Source organism: Schistosoma haematobium, chromosome 3 (assembly GCF_000699445.3).
Source record: "Schistosoma haematobium chromosome 3, whole genome shotgun sequence".
In the NCBI taxonomy this organism is placed as follows: Eukaryota; Metazoa; Platyhelminthes; class Trematoda; order Strigeidida; family Schistosomatidae; genus Schistosoma; species Schistosoma haematobium.
The window spans coordinates 45775472-45799903 of record NC_067198.1 but is presented as its reverse complement, the minus strand read 5'-3'; the positions used below and the strand labels follow the sequence as shown (position 1 = coordinate 45799903).

General features: G+C 35.2%; 1 protein-coding gene across 1 annotated transcript in view; it reads right to left on the bottom strand.

Moving 5' to 3' along the window:
* Positions 1-24432, bottom strand: part of FAT1 (long-chain fatty acid transporter fat1) — a gene marked incomplete at its 3' end in the record, with an annotated part of 84888 nt that overhangs the window by 21491 nt on the left and 38965 nt on the right. Inside the window, exons 2-6 of the mRNA XM_051213979.1 lie at positions 19729-20086; positions 17150-18190; positions 9425-9535; positions 6967-7154; positions 3360-3538 (exon numbers count right to left, since the gene is read on the bottom strand). Of these exons, the coding sequence (XP_051070000.1) occupies positions 3360-3538; positions 6967-7154; positions 9425-9535; positions 17150-18190; positions 19729-20086 (1877 nt within the window). The remainder of the gene's footprint in view (positions 1-3359; positions 3539-6966; positions 7155-9424; positions 9536-17149; positions 18191-19728; positions 20087-24432) is intronic.

Sequence of the window (24432 nt, the reverse complement as noted above, 5' to 3'; positions counted from 1 at the left end):
AAAAGAAGGAAATTTAGTTTAGATAGTATTACATAATAATAAATTACAATAATAGTGAGATGTAATTAGACTTAGTTATGTAATCAGTTCAATAAATTGCTATCTCTATTATTTTAAATAGTATAAAAATGGATTAGTTGAAGTTAGATACCAATTCAGTGGTCTACAGGTTAAGCGTTTGTGAGCGAGACTGATAAGTTCCAGGTTTGAATCTCGCGAGGTGAGATTGTGAATGTGCACTACTGTGGAGTCCCATACCAGGATGAAACGTTCATCCAGTGCTTTGAGGTTTTCTATGGTGGTGGTCTAGCTTCAAATGATTCAGGAATTCAGCTATTAAAATTATTATAATATCCACAAAACCCCTTCTGATATATATATATATGTCCTCAATGAAGTCTTTGATTGAGAAACACAGGGTGATTTAGAATTAGCGGTATTAACGTAAGTGTTTTCATTCTTCAAGGCTTTGAACGTGAGCTATGAATGTTTAACTATAGTTTTCCTAGACTTATAATATTTCGTAAAAAGGGCTGCTGAAGAAACATATATATTCTGATCAGAAAAAAGGTTTTGTGGATGTTATAGTAATTTAATAGTTGAAGTTAGACCACCATAGAAAACCTGGAAGCACTGGACGGCTGTTTCATTCTAGTATGGGACTCCACAGTTGTGCGCATCCACGATCACGTCTCGCGAGATATATATTCTGTAAATAGAGTCACTGATCGTTAATTTGAGCCACATAAATTTATCTGAACGTCTCGGGTACGATCTCTGACTAGAAATACGTGCGAATGTTTTTATTCAGTGTGCGAATATGAAATGTGACATGTTGAGTTGATTCATAAACTTTATTTTGAAGATAACTTACTAAAATACTTTGCACCATTTCACAATAGTTCTTCACTACCATTGTACTGAACCAGAACACAAGTGGGGACAGTCGGATGTATTTGAATACAAAATTACAAGATGACTTAGTAAAATCTGCGTACAACCGCTGCCAGGGAAGTTCTACTCGTTGCCTTCTCGCAGCGGAAGTGTTGTTTACGAAATTGAGAGGACGAAATGCAAATGTCCAGGCAGTATTCCAACCCTCACACAAATCGAATGATTCATGTGGTGCATATCTATTCGGTGCTTCCTTATATCAATGTTTATGTGTTTAAGTAAATTAACAAATAAATTGTAAAATCTGAGAAATATTCAGTAAATACTTCATTTGCAAAGTGTCAATCAAGCGGCTCAGAATTCATTGTCCCTTTTTTTCCACATCAATCACTCTCTGTTCTCATTCTTTTTCCTTCGATCTTCTTAACCTTCTTCTGCCAAACATTTCACTTTTGATTGATGTTACATACTACTCATCTCTGTCAACATCAACAGCACACACCACATCATCTATTATAATCATTGACACTAATACTGTCATTCAGATCCACTATTAATTTTTACAAACCTAATACTAAACTCATCTGTACAAAATAAACTCAGGTAAAAAAATGACGAAACTCACTTATTTAAATAAAAAGCAAACCTTTTACATGATTTTTAATGAACATACATAAAACTGAATCGAGGCAATCCTCACAGGATGTACATATGCCAATAAGAGACTGATCGGTTCTAAACAACAATTGGAAGACATAAGCAAACAACACCTAGTGAATATAAACTTCGCCCCATTGTACAAGCAGGTGGCTATCAGGATTCAGTAGCTAAGTGGAGAACGTGATGACGTTTCAAGAGAACAGGACTGGGTTCGAGCCCCAGGGTGAACATCAACTCTGAAATGCAGGTATATCCAGCTGAAGAGTCCCAAATAGTACGAAACGCTCGTTCTGGATTCCACTGCTAATCCCTATCCATCTTTGATTAAAAAGTTTGTGACTTAAGGCTATATTGAGATAATCTACACATAATCTGCACATATACCAACAAGAGACTGATCAATTTCAGTCCTAAATGGAAGGATACAAGTAAAACAACAACCAGAATCTAATGGTTACGTAAAAGAAATAAAGAAGAATTTATTCGAAGAAAAAAACACGATTTATATTTTAAATCTGATACGAAAAACCTAGAAAACGTTTGCTGGTTAATTTAAATGAATAGCGATTGGAAACAAGTGGAAAAGAATTGTCCAAGATAGAGTCCGATAGAGAATGGTGGTAAGTAGCCTATGCTCCTCTATGAGAGGTAACAGACGTAAGGAATTAAGTAATCATTGTGAGCGTTAACCTATGTAAAATATATATAACAACTGGAAAAGAATTGTCCAAGATAGAGTTGGATAGAGAATGGTGATAAGTGGCCTATGTTCCTCCATCAGATGTAGCAGGCGTAAGTAAGTAAGTAATCATTGAAAGCGTTAACCTATGTATGATATATATTTTTTGCAATGACATTCAGTGAAGTAAACAAACTCAAATTCATTAGAAGAGTATACAGTTGAAGATGAATAAATGAGTGTATGAATCCAATCAGAAAAATGAATCAAGTTTTCTATTGAACCAAGAATGTGATGAATTTTTAAAAAATAAAATAATTGAATCTCATGGGGTCAGATCGTGGATGTGTAATGCTGAGAAGTCCCGTAGTACGACGAAACGGCCATCCAGTGCTTACAGGTTTTCCATGGTGGTCTAGCTCCAATTGACTCATGATATCAACTATGAAATGACTAAAATCTCCAGAAAACCCCCATCTGATAACAACACAGATATGTACAACATTCATTTATTGGCAACTAGATAGTAGCTGAGATATTTTGGTTTACATCTATATATACCATACGCAAATAACGTTTTCTTTTTAAAGTTTACAAAACATACCCTACTGATGTCTGATAATACAATGATAAAACTCAGGTCGGTATATCAAATAGATTGGTTCTAGATATTTACTTATTCAGAATGAGAATGGTGAATAACAAGAAATGTAAATTGTACTGAGTAAAGAACCAATCATTGTCAGTAATAAAGTACTGGATACAAACTTTCCATGTCAATTTATAGCTCTTAAGTGATGGCGACTCAACATTTCAACATGAAATCGAACCTAATTTGTGATATATTGCAAACTGCATTTTGCATTATCAGTTTACATTATGATGCAATCAAAAAGAAATATTGTATAAACAAAGTGTTTAACAACAACTAATCACAAAAGATCTTTCAAATAGCTATTACAGATGAACTCATCTTGGAGCCACTCTGGGGCTACTATCGGTTTCAAGTTCGGATAAAGGAGGAGGGTTGGACATGGGGTTAGCGACACCATCCCGTAGAAAATTAACTTGCTAAAAAAGAACACTAACCAGATTAACATGTATATATCAAATCTTTTTAACATACCAACATATGTATTCGGTGGTTGATTTTCTGCTATACGGAAATGATAACAATTATCTCGATCTAAACCGACAAACATTGGTGTATTATCATTAACATCAACAATAGTCACTTCAATTGTAGTAGTTGCTGTTAATGCAATCGGTTGACCATTATCATTGGCATAGACTTGAAATCGATAACTTAACAAAAGAAATAAATTAAAGAAGATATCAGTGAAAATCGTTTGATAATTCGACTATGACAAGATGAATTTCGTGAAAAGAATTAGTTCCTTCAGGATTGCGGATATTAACTTGCTGATAACGAGGAGCGAATGATCGGCACTTTAACCGTGTTAGTGGATCTGAAGGTTCCACAAAGGGGAGTTAGAAACCCCTGATTCTGAACCAACGGTGCAAATGAACTTCAAGATCCTAAGGGAGCAAATGGCAAATGAATCAATTATTGGTTTTCCACAGCATTTCGCGATCGTCCTTCATTGTCTTCATTGATTAATTGCCTCACATCAGACACGGTTGAAATCCACTGGTCATGGCTTCTTACTAGAACTCCAGGAAATCCATCTTCAAGCTAGTCGCTAATGAGCACATGATAATTATCAGTATAGAGTTGTGATGATTGTTGAGTATTTTTAAATTGAGATCATGAACCGATCGATGTTAGACCATCATTGAAAACCGGGAAGCACTAAACATGAACATCGTTGGATGCCAGCTCAGTGATCTAGAGTTTAGACGTTCACGCGTGAGACCAAAAGTCCTGGTTTCAAATCCCATGCGCAGAACCGTGGATGCACACTGTTGAGGAGTCTCATACTGAGACGAATCGGCCATCCAATACTTCCAGGTTATCAATGTCAGTCTAAGATCGAGTAGTGGTCTTTAGTGTTAATAATTAAAAGTTCGGTACTAATTAGATTATTAATTATTAGTGATAAAAACTACAAAGTACCTAACGTCCGTCTTGTGACTCATCAATTATACATATATATACATATACATATTGAAAGTATTCAGTATAATATAGAATTCTTAGCACAAAGTATTTCAACAAGTTTCCATTTCTAAATTTCTTGATCAATAAGATAAGATATCGAATGATCGTCAGTTAGATGTTATTCATTCAGGAATCGACATCTAAATAATATTGATTCTCTTCAATGCATATTGGCAGCGACCACGATGTCGCTGATTGTGCTCTTTCCTAACTTCTACAGAGAAAGGTTAAAAACTTTGCACAAACACACCTGAATAGTTTGTGCAATTCATTCATATAATGATCAGTTGAAATAAACAGAAGGCATAACTTTTTGAAATATCTAAATGTCAGAAACAGTTATCTCAGATATTTAAGCAGACTGCCTTTATTTTAATTAAGATCTATAATAAGCTTTGATTTATATTGTTAACTATCAATAAATATATTTTTTAGTGGATTAGAGGGAGGCGAAACCCGCGTCTTGCCTTTTGGATAGTGGGACGGATGACCCATGAAATCCACAAAGAATCACAGCACAATTACTCTTGGATCGAAAAACGATTAAAAATTCACAAAAGTGGTGTATGTACTGTACAGGATTGCTCCTTATGAAGCAAACTCAAACCAGTTGCAAAAACATCTATTCTAGTCCCGGTAGTTGTGCCGTGCTTCGATATGGCCTGTTTCTCTCCAAAACGGCCTACTAGGCTTCACCAACTTGTTTGACTGGAAGGAGCAATCAATGGATTGGAAAGTGATAGTAAATAGTATTGTTTATGTAGTTGATCATCTAAACTAAGTTTGATTGAGTAATAATGATTCACAAATCTGAATATTTGATATGAAGTCACACATTAAATACACTTCAAAAGACAGAATATCTTTTTAGTGAATAGGAGTTGATTTATGTATTTCGAAAGATGTTGGCTTAAGTTGTACATAGGGTTTTCAGTGTACAATATGTGTCTTGAATTCAGTACTTTCGGAACGGAGGGGGAAGAGTATTATGAAGAACTCTTGAATAAGCCACTCCAACTGAACCCGCTGCACATCGAAGCAGCACACACAGACCTTTTTTTAGATGCCATCCCACTAACGATCAAAGAACTCAGGATGGGCATCAGACAAATCAAGAGTGGGAAATCAACAGAACCTGACAATATACCAGTTGAAGCTCCGAATTCAAACATATAAGTAACTGTAAGCATGCTTTACATTTTATTCTGGAATATTTGGGAGGAAGAACAAATTCCAACGAACCGAAAAGAAGGATAACCCATCAAGATACTAAAGAAAGCAGATCTGAGCAAATATGAAAACTGCAGACGCATCACATTGCTGACAGTACCAGGAAAGATTTTCAACAGAGTGTTGCTGATCAATAGACATTCAGCTTCAAGAACAAATTAAAATACTGATGTTTTTTAGAAACTTTGTTGATTTATCGATTCAAGTGTGAATTCTTTAGTTAAAAGTAGCGTAATGCAATCACTTTGCGTTAGATATCTATGGGTATGTAGCATAAATGAGAATCAATTGTATCATTTCCCTGATACTCTGTATCTAAGTAATAGATACATTCAATTTAGTCAGTATAATGATTGATACAGCTCATGTTAATAATTACTGTGTATGTTTTTATCAGAATAAGTAAATTCGAATGGCGAGACTATAATTTATGGATAAACCAATCAGATTCAAGAAAATAGGTCTTGGATTATGGCGCGTAATTCACTCATCCATTTAGCTGATGTCGATTCGTGACGAAAACAATAATTCTAATTCTTAACCTTAACCATCAACTGTAAATCATAATTCTAATTCCTCACATTGATTTATAACTCTCATTTAATTCTAATTAGTAGGTGCATGAATAGCAAGATTCTCTGATACAACACAGAATGCACCAATCGAATCACACTTGACGGAGGAACTTTGGAATATGCAAAAACCATCACATATCTGTGCAACATCATTGATGAACACGATGGATCTGATACAGGTGTGAAGGTGCGGATCCACAAAGCAGTACCAGCATATCTACAAGTGAAGAACATCTGGAAATCAAAACAGTTATTTGTCAATCAACATCAAGGTCAGGATTTTCAATATAAATGTCAAGACAGTTCTATTGTATGAGGCGGAAACTTGGAGAACTACGAAAACCATTATACAGAAGATTCAAATATTTATTAACAGTCATTCACTCAAAATACTTCGGATCCATTGACCAGACACTATCAATAACAACCTACTATGGAAAAGAACAAACCAGATCACAGTGGAGGAAGAAATCAGGAAGAAGTGTTGGAAGTGGATAGGACACATATTGAGGAAAGCACCCAACTGTTTCACAAGGTAAGCCCCAATTTGGAATCCTCAAGGTCAAGGGAGAGGCGGAATATCAAAGAACACATTACACCAACAAATGGAGGACAGAGTATGTTTGAGAATGCTGATCGGCGGCTTATGCTCCATTGAGAGTAACAGGCGTACGTAACTAAGTAAGTAGGTGGATATTCTCAAGGTCACTTTAGAGTCTCATAAAGATCGTTCATATATTATCATCTCATTCAAAAACACTTCTTCAATTGCTTAAATAAATATAATTACTGAAAATGCAACGTACTTTTGTTTTAATTCTCTATCGAATATTATTTTTGTATAAATAGTTCCATCTAATTGATTAATAGTAAAGTATTCTTCACCATCTTGACTAAGTTGATATTTGATATCAGCATTCTTTTCACTGTCTGCATCAGTTGCAATTACTTTATTAATCAATGTATTGATTGGACTATTCTCTTGAACAAAAAACTATTAGAATATTAATAAGGTAAAACAAAAGTCTATATATAACTATATCATAATGAAGTAATGAAGTAATTAGGTAACAGATGATTAGTTGCATAATAAATCTTGTCATATCTAAACTGATATATTCACTTGGTGTCACTTCATTTTGATCAATTTCAGTCCTAAATAACATTGGAATATGTTCATCCTGTGGGGGTCGCCTCAATATAGGCTTAAGTCACAAGCTTTTTAATCAAAGATGAATAGTGGTTAGCAGTGGAATCCAGAACGAGCGTTTCGTTCTATTTGGGACTCATCAACTGGATATACATGTATATCAGAGTTGATGTTCACCCTGGGGCTCGAACCCAGTACTGTTCGTTCGAAACGTCACTGCGTTATTCACTTAGCTACTGAGTTCTTACGGTCACTTGCTAGAGGCGAAAAGCACTGGATTCGATTCTTGAAATGAATATCAACTCTGAGATGCAGATATATCATGTTAACGAGTCCCAAATAGGACGAAACGCACGTCAAACTGGATTCCACTGCTAACCACTATCCATCATTGCTTACAAAAATATTAAGTATTATTAAGTTATATACCCCTGACAACCTATGAACGTAATTCTGTTGGTTAAAGATCGAAAAACCTAAACGTTTTGTATTATTCAGGGAAATTCTAATAAGATGATATAGATAACATGTATGTAATGAAATTTCCAGATAAGTAATCAATGATATACTTGAAGTAGAGGATCATTTTGTTTCATTTGAGTTCAAAATTAGTTAGATGTGTGAGCTAACAACGGTGATATGAATAGAACTTATAGCCTTTAGGCTTTATTGTAAATGAATTGTCTATATAGGAGTATCCAGTGCGTAGCTGCTACCTTTTAGTGATGGTTGGGTTTGCCTATCGTGATGACTGAACTGAGCTATATTGGCTTGAACATATATTCCTGTAGGTTCAACCATGTCAGGCAGTTTGATTGGAGAACGGTAAAACTAAAAGCAGCAATTTCAAGTCTGAGGGTGTAGTCGTACTGCTGACCGTAGAGGGGTGTGACAGCAGTAAGGTGTTTCCCTCGGGCAACCAGCATCTGTAGCGATACTACCTTCGCACAAGGAAGAACGTGGTCAGAAAAGTCGACCCCGGCTGTGCACGACCGGTTTAAGGCCAACTTCACACATGAATAACTGTCTTTAGTTTTCATATTAAGTACAATATTAATTATCCACCGGATCAGTATCCTGGAGGTATCTAACCTGTAAAATGAGTTTATTTCTGATGAAGTATGAGATTGATGAGCTACTGAATTACTTCTATCGTAATTTACTTCACAATGTGTGTGTGACTTCAAATAAGGCATCTTTTAACCAGTAATCAGTAAGCAGGTAACTATTATTTACTTAGATAATCTTATGAAGATTCAAATTCATACTACATAGCAAACTAGTGGATTTCGAATAGGAAAACCGTTAGATAATTATTGTATGTTATCACAATTACAAATGAGGAATCGCTGAAGTTACTTTTCCAGTGTTTCATCAACAATATCCATCTTTGAAATTCCAGTTTCATAAATAGTAGTGTATTTGAAACTATGTTAATATTGTCTTTGAAGACTAATTATCATGACTACTAGTTCATTCAAAGAAACATAATTCGAGCTAATCCGATTTAAGATGGCCAGTCTTGGACTATGAACCGAAATTTATCCATCCGTATATTTAAACAGTATTTCGCGATTATAGTTGTTACTGGATTGAACGAGATCACAAATGGGAACAGTCGAATGTGTTCGAATACGACATTACAGAACATCTTAGTAAAATCTGAGAATCATACAGTGAATACTGTCAATCAATCGTCTCAAACTTGTCTGCTTCTTTTGTAAATATCAGTCAATGATCTTAGACGTCATTGTTCCTGCATTTTCACATCAATTTATTTTTGTTCCCGTTCTTTCCGTCCTCGACCTTCTGGACTCTTTTCTGTCAGACATTCTAATCCTGACTAACATATATATATATATAAGCAGTACACCACGATATCACTTCTTGATGAAAACCCTAACTGTATTTCCCTATTCATTATAATAATACATTTGATGAATATACTGTCTAGGACTGATTTCAAACTGTTTACATATATATATATATATCTATATTGCATAACTAGAAACCAGAAATACAGACACCTTTTCTCCTCAAATATGTTTTACACATAAACAAGAAAAAAAATCCACATAGTGACTAATTCAGATTAACAATAAAATGCAACTTACATTATGATAATCTTTTGTAAAAACTGGTGGATTATCATTTAAATCTTGTACAATAACTTTAATCACATAACTGGATGTAAGACTTGGTATCCCATTATCACTGCATATAATCTATTGAATGTATTGAGAGAAAACAAAACCAGAAAAAAAAACAGAATGAGTGAAAAAAGAAACTGTGTCTATGAAAGATAAGAGGGGAGAAAAAAGAATACCAAATTGTAAGTGAAACAAAACAACTCCACCTGGAGCCTCTCTTAGGCCACTACCGATGTGTCAGGTCCGGATAAAAAAGTAGGGTTGGGTATTGGGTTAGCAACCTCATTCTGTAGTAAACTAACTCGCTAAAAAACGCTAACCAGAAAGAGTTAAATTCAATTTTGAAACTTTTTTAAAAAAAAATAACGTAATGAAGTAAATCTGGGTTACATTTAATGAATTACTAACACAGACTATTGGTTGGATGGTAGCAAGAAATATGAGATAAGTATAGTAACCATGGCTAAATGAAAAAAGCACTTAGTTTATTTCATTCGTTATTGATCTATGAAATATTGTTCAAATTCATATGGTTTCAATATCTTGATCCTTCAGTGTGTTCTAGTTTGGGTTATTGAAATAGTGTCTGCTTATTTATGAATGTTTGACATTATGAATTGATTGGATGTTATTTATTAGGGTTTATTGGTTAAAGTACTTTAAGGAAATCTGAAGATTTTGTATTTGATATACGGTTTATTTGTTGATATATAATTGTTGAGATCATGAGTCAATTGAAGCTAGACCACTACCGAAAACTTGGAATCACTGGACCGCCGTTTCGTCCTATTGTGTGACTCCTCATCATTGTGCATCCACGACCTAGGATATATCAGTCTCGTGCATGAGCGCGTTAATGTCTTACTTCAACCAATCCACTAAGTTGCACCACCGTTCAGGTTTACATGGTGGTCTAGCTTCAATAGACTCATGAATTCAACAATTAAATTAAATTACAAAAACCTTCTCTGATTATAAATTGTTGATAGAAAATACGAAAGAGTCTCATATTATGATGACACAACTGTCTAGTGATTTTCTATGTTCTATGGTTTTCTAACTAAAATCGGTCGATGTTGTAAAACTACACACACTTGCTTACTCAGATTCACTTGGGATTGTTTGTTTGAATCTTCGCATTGATGTTTACGACTGCAATTGATCAGTCTCATATTAGCATATATGCATACTATGCGTATTGTCTAGACATAGTCTTAATTCACGAACATTATATGTAATGATGAATATTGGCTAGCAGTGAAATCCAGGACGCGCTTTTCATACTATTTGGTACTCATCAGCTGGATAATGTACCCACATCTCAGAGTTGATATTCACTCTGTGACTCGAGCACAGTCTCGTTTCGCTTCAAACAACATCTCATTATCTACTTAGCTATTTAAGAAATTGATCAAACTTTCATAAATAAACAAAACCATGACGTGTAATAGTTTTTTTAGCGTTACATTTTCGTAGTAATTTACGTTTACATTACGGACATTTTATATGATTACGCAATAACATAAACCAACAACAACAACAACCACCACCACAACAACAACATACATAACAATCCAACTGTATCCCATATCTAGTATATTCCAGTTTATACATTGAACATATATCATCTCTGTGTCAGTTTTTTTTTCATTTTTTTGGTTCTACAAATTACTACAATCATATAGAATCAGTTGAATTCATCTTATTGAATGTACTTTTTTGTATGGACATATCATGATTTTGTTTTTAATGTAAGTGAATTGTAGATTTCCGACAATATTGATCACTTGTATTTGTGTGTGTGTACGTGCGTGTGCTGTATGTGTAGGTGTGTGTGTGTATGTGTGTGTGACAGATCGAGATATAAAAGAAAAACAGAAAAAGATATATATATATGGCATAGCAACTAATATTAAGGATGAAAGAAAAATTTTGGTACGACGACAACAACAAGAACAACAAGAATTTTGACTTAAAATTTATACATGTGGTTTAATTAATTATCAACCAAATTTTTTTTCAATGTTAATCAACGGTTCAATATTTTATGTTTGTCAATTTATACTACTACTTCGTTTGAAAAAGATATTTCATGTATTTGTAAAAATTGTTACTCAGGTTGTAAGAAGGGGCACCGGCTTTGTAATTTCCAAAGAACCTCGGCTTTCATCCTAAGGTATCATCAGTCTTCCGTCAACTCGAAGGGCAGAGTTTAAATGGTTTAATTTGTTTAATGAGGTTGACGTTCTTTTCTTCTTCTACGGGATGAATAACAACTGGAGAGAGAGAGGTGCAAAGGATTGCTCAGGACAAGGTTGGATGGAGAATGCTGGTGAGAAGTCTATGCTCCTTCACGAAGAGAAACAGACTAAATGTAATGGTCTGAAAAATGTGTTTCTTTTATTTATTGGATAAATCACTCTCTTGTTGACCGAATCGTTGTGAAGCATTAAGGATAAATTTTTCATTATTTGTTTAAGCCGGTTATCGAATGTATGAAAGAAGTTATATTTTGTTCAATTATTTTTTACTAGAAAGGGGTTTTGTGGAGATTTTAGTAGTTTAATAATTGAATTCATGAGTCAAATAAAGCTAGACCACCATAGAAAACCTGGAAGAACTAGATGATTGTTACGTCTTAGTATGGAACTCCTCAGTAGTGGATTGATTGAAGTTACATATTAACACAATTGGATGTACAGAGGTTAAGCTTTTGGACACGAAACCGAAAGTCCTGGGTTCGAGTCCTGCATACATGATCGTGAATACATACTTCTGAGGAGTCCTATACTAGGACGAAATGGCCACCTAATACTCTCAGTTTTTCCATGATAATCTAGCTTTAATTGACTCATAAATTCAACTATTAAATCATCTTTATTTATACTCGCGTATTAAACCTTGTTTTCTAGTGTTACTCTATCATTATCAGATGTAGATTGATTAAGAGAATCGGAGATATTTATTGATCGATTATACAGCTCAAAGTTATTTGTGTGCTTTTATCGATTCAGTTTATTCAATATTAATCAATATCATATTCACATGTTGAAGAAATAAAGTTCTCATGACTGATTTAAATGAGTAGGAGAATAACTTAGTAACTAGAGAAGGAAACCACGTTCATTCTATTTACAAGTGTATTATTTATTCAATGATATATACTTCGTTATTAGACAATTTAGCTCACACACAAAAAAAAAAGTATTTGTTGCTAAGCTTGTTAGTTAGTTAGTTGGTAAACTAAATATTGATAAAACGTGTTCTTTTATTCAGGATCAATTTCATGGAAGCCTGTACATTTTGTTGGTTAATAATACTTAATGATTAACTTATCTCTCAATGACTCTCTTTTTCTTAGTTATAATGAGTATATTCGTTAGTTTCAATGATTAATAGAGGGTAAATAACAATTATATAAGTGTTACCATGATGAAAAGCTGGTTGTATTGGCTTATTCAAAGTTTTCCTCATAATCAAAGTAAGTGATTTCTATGTTGTAATTTCAATTAACTAACTACAACTTTATGGATAGAAGTTAAAATAGTGTGCACTTCATTATTGTCAGAAATAGTTTCATTATCCTATATGTTTTTAAATTATTGCTTACTTATTTACTTACGCCTGTTACTCCTCGTGAAGGAACATAGGCAGCTCACCAGCATTAGCCATCCAACTCTGTCCTGGGCAATCCTTTCCAGCTCTTTCCAATTGTTATTCATCCTTTTCATATCTGCTTCTATTATCCGACGTCATGTGTTCTTTGGCCTTCCTCTTTTCCGCTTCCCTTCAGGATTCCAAGTTAGGGTTTGCATCGTAATGCAGTTTGATTATTTCCGTAATGTATGTCCTATCCCCTAACAACGTCATTTTTTAATTTCCTATCCAGCTGGAAGTTGGTTTGTCCTCTTCTACAGTCCGGTCAATGGATGTTGAGTATCTTGCGAAGACAGCTATTTATAAATACTTGTACCTTCTTGATGGTGGTTGTTGTAGTTCTCTAGGTTTCAACTCCATACAGTAGAACTATTTTGACGTTTTTATTGAAGATTGTGACTTTGATATTGGTTGAAAGTTGTTTTGAGTTCCATATGTTCTTCAATTGTAGGAATGCGGCCCTTGCTTTGCCAATCCTCGCCTTTACGTCTGCATCTGAACCTCCTTGTTCATCGATTATGCTTCCCAGGTATGTGAAGGATTCTACATCTTTTAGAGTTTCGCCATCAAGAGTGATTGGACTGCTGTTCTCCGTTTTGAATTTGAGGACCTTGGTTTTCCCCTTGTGTATGTTGAGGCCTACTGATGCAGTGACTGCTGCTACGCTGGCTGTCTTTATCTGCGTTCGTTCGTGTGTATGGGATAGGATAAATTATTGCAGCATAATTATAATTTAGCTGAATTCGAATTCAGAATCATCTTAATTCAATTGTACAGACTAGTAACTTGTAGTTTAAGCTAACACCTCCCTAAGTTATCAAAAATTACTCAGAATAGGAAGTTGATAGTAATTTGTTGACTGTAAACTGTCTATTCATTCGTTTAACTGAATTTTGTATACATATGGTGTATTTAACAAATCTTAAGTTTTATTTCTTCTGTTACTTCCCATCTTAACAACTTGTAATTGACATATCTGTTATATCCCGATGAGAATAATGAATGGTAACTGATTGGACCTAGTTCTGGATTAATACTAAACATGTAATCATTTATTGTATAGCTGTTATGTAACTGAACTATACATATTCATATTCCTCTTATTATAAGCTTTATTGTGATCTATGAATTATTAGTATACGATTTACCATTTTTGAGTTATACGCAGTCTATTACTTACTATCTTCCACTGCGATGCGTGCTAATTATATTGACATAAGTAGTATATGACACGAGTCAGGAATGTAATGGCTGGCAGCAGAAGATTAAGAAGATCAAGAAAGAAAGAGCGGGAATAGAAAGCAATTAGTATGGAAATTCAAGAACAATGAAGTTCGAGACAGTTATTGAACATTTTGCATATTAAGCACTATAGTATGGTTTTTTCTATTTTACTAAGTAACTCTGTAATGTTGTGCTAAATATAATTCGGTTGTCCTCACCTGTGTTCTTGTTAGGGATGCAGAGGAATATACCAATCAATATCTATTGATGTCCTTGGACTTTAATGGACATTCCCTATTGGCCATTATTTCACTCGTTAAATATTGTACAGATGTTGTTTTCTATTTTTATGGTACGATGTGGTCTGTTTGGTTTGTATATAAACCCACTATGCTTGAAATATAAGGATCCATATTGCAGAGGCTGAGATTAGTGTTCTGGACTCAACAGGCAGGGCTAGGCAGGATGAAGAACCGATAAGGGATCTAAACTGCTCGTATGGATTTATACGTCATTGGTTCGGTTGATAATTCACTGTTTTCTAGTTGGCGTTATTGTTACGTTATACATCGATAAGGGCACAAGTTATAACAGTATCCTATTTTACCTTCACGACTTACTTACATGACGCTTACGTCTTCTTTAATGTTATAATATTTGTTATGACTTTAGGTTGTTGTCGATTTTTACCCTGTGCTAATTGTTGTGTCCTTGACTGGAAAATTAGAGAGCAGAGTACTTATCGATCGACTACAGTGACACGTAAACACGAACGAACGGCCTACAGTTCCGATTAGTCCTGCTTCCCTGTCCAGCCCAGCCAGTTGAGTCCAGAACACAAGTCACAGCCTCGGAGATATGAATCATTATAAATCGAGTTCTACTCTAGGCTTTCTCTCGTCTGTTTACAATCTATCCGTATCCTATTCATCAAAAAGTTCAGAGGAAAACCTATCCGAGTATACCTACAATTAATTATGTAAATCATCAACTTCTAATGCCCTCACTGAGGATCCTCACAGCCAAAGGAGGTGAAGAGGAAGACCTAGGAACACTTTACGCTGAGAAATGGAGACAGACATGGGAAGGATGAACAAGAATTGGATAGAACTAGAAAGGAAGGCTCAGGACAGAGTGGGTTGAAGAATGCTAGTCGGCGGCCTATCCGCTATTGGGGGTAACAGGCGTAAGTAAGTAAGTAAGTACAAGTAGCATAGGTTAGTCAGTGACAAGCTAATCGGTACATCTTTTGCTAGCACAACAACTTCAAAAATATGTGGATTAAGGATTGTTGATTGAACACTTATCACATTAGTTTGGCAGATTAACATTGCGAATATCAATTAAAACATAATTTCTCACAGTATTGTTGATCGAAATTTCAGTTAGATAAAACATTCGATCCCAGTTACACAAAGAACACACATTACTCCACAACATTATTCAATGTCTCTCTAATAAGCGATAAAAAAAGAAGTTTGATGAAAACACAAGCTCTCATTCCAATTAACCAAGTTGGCGAGACTGTAATTTATGGACAAACCAATCAGGTATAAAATAACAGATCTGGCATTTCGGCGCGAATTTCACTCATTTATTTGGCTAAATAGAGTTTTGGCATCATAAATGATGTCATTTCATAATACAAAACCCTAAATCTAATTCCTAATCTTAACCATCAACTGCAAATCATATTTCTAATTTCTCACATTGGTTTGTAACCTTCATTTGGTCCTAGTTATTACGTGAACACTCTTAAAGTCACTAGCGTCACTTAAAGATCATACATAAATTTATAGTCTCGCCTACAACAACATAAATGAGTTCAATAGTTGAGATCATGAGTTATTTAAAGCTAGACCACCACCACCATGGAAAACTTGGAAGCACTAGACAGCTATTTCGTCTTAGTATGTCCCCCAAATTCACTGGTATGGCCGAGGGTGGGGTGGGCCCTCCCTCTCGAAATGCTCTCACACGGCCATGTGTATACAGCCTCTGCCAAGGAAGTCCTACTCATTGCCTTCTCGTGGCACCGGTGTTGTTTATGAACATGACAGGACGAAAGGCGAATATCCGGCGCTCTAATCGGATCTCAAACCAATGGTGCACATAGGCACCAGTATCCTGAAGGAACAAATGGCTTATGAACCAACTGTTGGTCACCGGCTACCATGGGATTGCATCTCCTCAAGATGCCCCACTGCTTTGTGTGTTAGACCTTTAGGTCGAAGGCTCCGGGTGTGGCCACCTAAGGAAACCACCTGCTTCGGTCTGGGCACCCGGGCATTATCACAGCCCACACACAAACAGAATGAAATGACAATACTTAGGGAAAATACTATACTTGGTTCGATTAACAGTCAAACGATTCACGTTATTATTATTATTATTTACTACGTCATTTACTCACTCTCTTTTATTCCCACTTTATGTATCCTTATTTTCCGACTTATACAGCAACTCGCCTATGGTGGAAACTCGGTTCTATCTAAACGTTCTCGAGTCATTGCCTGGTTGAAAATTGTATGCTGCCGCCAAATACGTTTTATTATTCTACAGTGTGGCGCATATATATTTGATGCCCTCTTTTACCAATATTTATGTGTTTAAATAAATAAATAAATAAATAAATAAATAAATAAAATGGCCCTCCTCAGTAGTGCGCATCCACGATTCCGCCACACAAGATTCGAACCCAAGACCTGTCGGTCTCGCATGTAAGCGTTTCACATCTAATATAAATAACCTTGATAAACACTATTTAAAACAAATAAACAACAAAAACGACAACACCATTTAACTTACCTTTACTGATTCTGTTTTACTAAATTCATAATCAAATCCATAAATTGTATTTAATTCATAATTGAAATTAGATATTGGATTTAATTGAAACATTCCAACAATTGAACTATGACTTATAGTACCAGTAGTACTACGAATAGTATTAGTACTAGGAGTTGGAATGAATGACAAATAATGATTTTGTTCATTCAATGTATATTGTGTTGGATAATGTAACTTGGATCTAAATGCTTTATTATTATTATGATTATCATTGTTATCTATTGTATTTGATTCTAAATGACATTGAAATGTACCACCGGGACCAGTATCTGGATCATTTACAACTACAAAAGCTAATAATTGTATCATAGTTGGTAATAAATTATCATGACTAGTATATTCATTTTCTAATTTATAATTCATTATATTATGTCCAGGAGTTTCATTGATATACACTTGTAATATATTATTCTTATATTGATTATTATTATGATGATGATGATTATCAATAATCGATTGATTTGATGAAATACGATTTACTGATTCTACTGTAATCTGTGGTGCAATATCATTGATATCTGTAATATAAACACTAATGATTGCTTCATCAAATCCTGGATGATTCGATTGATCACGAGCTATGACACGTAGAAGATGATGTTTTGATATTTCATAATCTAAATGTCCATTTATAATTAACCAACCAGTTTTAGAATCAATTTCAAATAAGCTTTTCTTCATTTCATTACTATTATTAGTAGTATGAGTATTGTTATGTAATTGACGTTGATTGGAATGATCATTACTATTCGATAGCGATGATGATGATGATGATGATGATGATGATGAGGAGGAGGAGGAGGAGGATGATGATGGTGGCTTAATGTTGACATCATTGTTTATTAAACTATAAATAATTTGACCAGATTTTCCATCATCTGGATCATCAGCAATTAATTGTATAAGATGTAAACCTTCAGGTGAATTTTCTGGTACACTAATCATTAAACTTTTATTACGAAATATAGGATGATTATCATTTTCATCAGTGACAATGATCTAAAATTAGAATGTAAATATATAAGTAACATTACATTATTTAATAGAAGAAATCATACATTCATAATTGCCTAGTATTGAGCTTTACCATTCAATTCATGTAGAAACTATACAACTTATGAGATGTCGTTTTTATTTGTTTATTTAGACACATAAACATTGATACAAGAAGGTACCAAATAGAGGGGTGGGATAGTGCCCAGGTGCTCAAACCGAATCAAGTGGTTTCCTTAGGGGACCACACCCGAAGCCTTTGACATAAAGGTCTGATCCACAAGTTAGTGGAGCAACGTCAGAAGATGCAGTTTCATGGTAGTCGTCGACCAATAATTGCTTCATATGCCATTTGTTCCTTCAGGATTCTGGAGCCCATGTGCATCATTAGTTTGGAATCAAGGTTTTCCAACTCCCCTAGGTGGATCCTCTATATCCACCAACTTGGTTAGACCCCGGAAATTCACTTTTCCTTCTCTTCTTTTTTTAGACAACGACCTCTCCACGAGGTGTTTGTGATTAGGACTTCCTTGGCAGTAGTTGTATGCAAGTGGCCATGTGAGATCATTTTGAGAAGGAGAGCTGACTCTCCTCACTCTCGGTCGTACCAGGGCAATTGGAGGCTAAGTGTAGTATTAAGAGTGGGATGTGTTGTACTTACTATACTGATGAGAAGACTAAAATGAGAAGTGTTTCATTATTAAATTGAATCACGATATACACAAGTCATATTTAAGTTTGTTTTCTTCAAATCTGAACAAAGATGTACAGTTTGATATTAATCAACATCTACTCACTAGTGGCTGACTTCAAGATGCATTTCCTGGAGTTCTTTTAAGAAGCTGTGACCAGTGGTGTTAAACCAGGTCTGTTGTGAGAGTGTATTTAGTAAATATTCTGTTAAAACGTTTCATGAGCTAATCAACCCAAAAATCTTTACTCCTTAACAAGTCAGTTATTCACAATTTTAAGGTGGTTACATTTAAATTCACTTGGTGTTGTTTTACTTGTACCTCTAGATTGTTATTTAGGATTGCAACTGATCAATATGTTGTTAGCATATGTGCACCCTGTGTGGATTGAATTGATATAGCTTTAAGTCACAAACTATTTAAGCAAAGATATACAGTAGCTAGCAGCGAAATCCAGGATATGCGTTTCGACCTATCTTGGACTCGTCAGCTACATACATCTGCATCCCACAATTGATGTTCACTCCGTGTCTCGAACCCAGTACCATTCGCTTCAACACACCATAACGTTATCCACTTAGCCAATGAGAACTGATAGCCACTTGCCTGTGCGATGGGTCGCGGAGTGAACATTAACTTTGGGATACAGGTACAGTCAGCTGACGAGTCCCAAATAGGACGAAACGCGCGTCAAATTGGATTCCACTGCTTGCCACTACCCATCTTTTCCTAAATTTTGCAACTCAGTTTCCATAGAACTGAGACAACAGACGTATAAACCGATATCAGGGATTACATGAAATATAACAAGAACTTGATGATGATCACTTTTTTGTATAAATAAGAACTTACCATCAAACTCATTTCACCGGTAAATGCTGGTGATCCATTATCTTCAGCAGTTAATATAAATTGATAGCTACGTTTAGTTTCCCAATCTAATGGTTTCATAACTTTTAAATATAATTGTTCTGGTCGATTTTGATATGGTAATAATTGATTTATTGGTGATAATGTATTCGATTGATGATAAGTAAATGGATGTTCCATTTGTGTATTATAAGATAAACTATTATAATTTGAATAGATTAGTTGATTATTATCATTATTAATTGAGGTAGATGGAACTAATGAAGGTAGATTATTGATTAAATCATTTGATAATTGAATCAATTCAAATGTATCATCACCTTGTGTAAGTAGTTGATAACTAAAACAAAGAAAAAGAAAAATGAGTACAAAATAACTATGGTTTACATCATTGTGCTTATGATGTTGTTTAGAAGAATGATGAATACTCCACGATCAAACTATTCAGTTTAGAGAACAAAACTCCATCATAATAGTTGCCATATTCTTCAATTATATTTTTTAGTTTTAGGTACGTATACTTTCAGCAAGTTTCGTTTTACAATCGACCATGAAAGTGAGAGGACTCAGTCAGTCAGTCAGTCAGTCAGCTACAACGTAGGACCAGGCACATATATGCATCGGTCCAAGTTGCCACACATGATTAGCTCAGCAAAATGAACACCGGATTCATAAAAGTAGTTGATTCAGTGGTGGTAATATATAAAAGAAAGATTGCATAAAGGGCATAGTACTGTATTATACTCTTTAAGTAACATCTCCAAACACTAATCTTCCCGATTACTGCTTATACTCTTATTACCTCTACCAATACGGGATTTGAATCGACCGCTGCATCTCTGTGCTAATGTGGTGTGGCAACTGGAACTGATGTACGTACGTACGAAGTTCTACGTTGTTACTGACATAGTACAGGAAGAAAGAATTAGTTCGTAGAAAGAAAGATATTAAGTAATTTTAATCTCACGGTTTAAGTGAAGACAAAGATTGTACACACCTACACCATTGTGATCGATTCTAAGTCATATCACACAGAGTCTCCAACCATTGGTTACGATAGTCATGAGGACGCCAACCAAGAAGTCTGCATCTACCCACACGACTAAGACTAGAAGTTAGTGACTTCAAGCACTGATGCCACGTTTTGGTTTGGCCGCCCCTAACTTTCTTCTAACCATCCCCAACACTGGTTAGCATTGCGCGTCGCGGTATTAGGTGTTCAGGCAAACGTAACACGTGGAAGATTCACAACCTCATCAGCTGATTTATCAGCATTGCCTAATACCCTGCATCTAACCTCATTATTGCTTACCCGATGATGTGAGCAATATTTCTAAGACATCTGTGGTCAAATACTAGTAGCTTACGAGTATCTCCAACTCTTAATGGCCACGTTTCGCATCCGTAAAGTAGAACAGAACGAATTGCTGCACAGTATACTCATCCCTTAATTGACAGACGGATATCTCGCTTTCATCCTAATTGATGACGTAAGTTGACAAAAGCCAAACTAGCCTTCTGAATCCGTGCTGAGATTTCGTCAGACACCAACCCATTAGAGCTGATCAGACTTCCAAGATAAGTGAAGACTCAGAAACTATTAGAAAGCTTAAATTAGTAAACAGAATAACCTTCTAACCCAGAGAAGAATATATAGGCTGAGACCATAACTAGATGTAGTGCCTGTTTTTTTCATTAGCATATCTTATTTACAATCTCAGGCCTTTAAATAGAATGTAAGCACAAGTTTGTTATCTGTCTAAAACTTGAGCAACTTGTTAGTCACTCTATAGAATAGTTGTCCATTATACTAAGTTTTTTGTTGGGATTATAAAGGAGTCAAACTTTAACTACATCTCGCGTTACATGACATTCGTTAGCATGGCGTATTTGTAATCGCAAGCGACGTTACTACTGAGCTATTTTAGCTAATACTAAAATTTTATTAGACGAGAAGTTTATACTGATTGTCCATTCAACAAAATCCCAGTGTCGTACGTAATTAGTTCATAGTACTGAAAAAATTCTATTGCACATTTTGTTATATGATTAGTAGTTAGAATGACTTGGTATTTTGATGGAGTTTTATTCTCTGAGCTGGATGGTTTGGTCGTGTTATCATTAAGTGTACCATTTTTCTTCCACTTCGCACAGATATTCTCCATCCCATATGGCAGTTGATTGGAGGTTTGTATCTTACACTTGTTGATAGGACATACTGACGAAAACACTCGTGGAGAGAATACAGTTGTTCTCGAGTGGAAGCCTGCTTTTTGACGAAATTCTTCCATTTTTGAACAATGAGAAGCGTAATACGCCCATATTGATATGATCTAAATCATCCATTTCAGCTACAAATCTCCACCATAACTTAGTATTGCTCATGTTAAATTGTCATATTAAGTAGTTGATAATGATTGTTTGACAGCTTTAGACGTGCATTTTTTTCCTTATCGACATTCAACTGCAAAACGGATCTCTAATTGATATCCTAAGTGATTAAAACATGCGTCATTGAGTGCTTGACTATACTCCCTAAGCTATTCTGTAATCAAACAACGTTAATGATCAAAGCACAGAACTAACGAGAAATCACAAAACAACCGGTTAGAAATAATTCCCATAATACCTCGATGGAATAAGATACTGATTAGTTGTAGGTAATATGTACATTATTGATGAAAACCATTTTTTGATCTAAGTAATCAAAAAATAAACTAACATAAATAATGATCTGATCTCAGCTAGGTCACTACTAAAAAACTGAAAGTACTGAACGGCTGTTTCGTCCAAATATGGGATTCTTCGGCAGCGCGCATCCACTGTTCCACATCCAGAGATCAGACCGAAGATCTTTGGTCTCACTGACAAACGCTAACTACAATCAATTCGTAAAGCTCTGCAACCTTCATTCATTCTATGCGGTTGATAACTATCTTACATCCATTGGCTCTCAGCTCAATGATCTAGTGGTTAAACGTTTACTGCTACTATCAAAGGTCTTGAGTACGATTCCCGAGTAGGATATCGAGATGCACCCTATTGAGAAGTCTTAAACGTAGATGTAATAGTCATTAAGTGTTCTCGAATTCTCAATGAAAATCCTACAGTCTCTACAAATCCGCTTTTACTGAAAATAATGATGTGTTATGTTTATACAAAAAAGGTCATATAAACACTTTTCAATTTTAATGAAGATTAACCATTCACTTTAAGTGGTTTCTTTAAAAACAAAGTGTTAAATATTCATTATTTTTGTTTTAATGGTTTCTAACCTAAAAAATCATAGATTACTAGGTTAAATATTTTTCTTTAGAAGAGAAAGGCTTCGACATTAACACTGATGGATGCCAGCTGGTTGTGTGGTCTAGACATTAAGTGTTCATGCGCGAGAACGATAAGTCTTAGGTTTGAATCTCGAGAAGCGGGATCGTTTATGCGCCCTGATGAGGAGTCCTATACTAGAATGAAACGGCCGTCTAAATCGTCCAGATTTTCAATGATGATCTAGCTTTAAGTGAATCATGAATTCAACTATAAAATAACAAACAAGTTCTCCAGAAGCTAAGAATATTCTTTGTACATTGATTCATGTTGTTAAACCTTATTATAACGCAGCGAAATGAAATTCTCAGGTCAAATCACAGTGTAGTAAATGTATTAATAGTGTTAGTAATAATAGGAGAAATCATGCATCAGAGATATGATACGGGGAAAATTAGATTTGAGAAATGAAAATAAAATTTATGGCATTTAGAAAAATAGAATCTAAGGGGAAACGAAGAGTGAATTCACTTGAGCCCGTAAATGCCCTGGTACGGCCGAAAATGGGGAGATTCATCTCTCCTTCTCGAAATGCTCTCAAATGACCATGTGCATACAACTACTGTCAGGGAAGTCCTAATCAGTGCCTTCTCACAGCGAGAGTGTTCTTTAAGAAATTGAGTGGACGAAAAAAGAATATTTGGCGCTTTAGCCTGGTTGGTGGATATGGGGGATCCACTTAGGGTAATTGGAAAAGCCTGATTACACGCCGATGGTACACATGAACTCTATGATCTTAAGGAAACAAATGGCGTATGAACCTATTGTTGTTCACCGACTACCATGAGACTGCATCTCCTGACGTTGATCCACCGCCTTATGGATTAGACCTCTGTGTTGAAGGTTCCAGAAGTAGCCTCCTAAGGAAACCACCTGTTTCGGCTTGAGCACCCGGACAGCATCACATCCAACACAAAAATCAAGTGGCGTGTGTGGCGCATACGTATTTGGTGCCCCATTTGTACCAATATTTATGTGTTCAAATAAAATAAATAAAAATAAAGTGTCGTACTACTTAAAGTCTCTAACCATTGTTTACAATGATCACGCAAACCTCAAACAGGTAGTCTACACCTGCCTACGTAGAATCATATGGTCATCTACAACTTTCTTCCTGTTCACTACCACACCAGTCGTCAAAGTTAGTTGGGGACATTGACAGGTAGGTTGATGTAACTAACTAACTATTGTAGTCCATAAAAGTTCACTACCTCATCAATCGATTTGTCGTCCTTAGCCAAAACCCTGCATCTAAATTCAACACTACTTATGCAATGGTCTCAAAATACAGTATTCAATAAAAACTATCCAATTAGTTCTATAAAGACGATGACTAATTAGAGTTTTGGCATTATAGCTGAT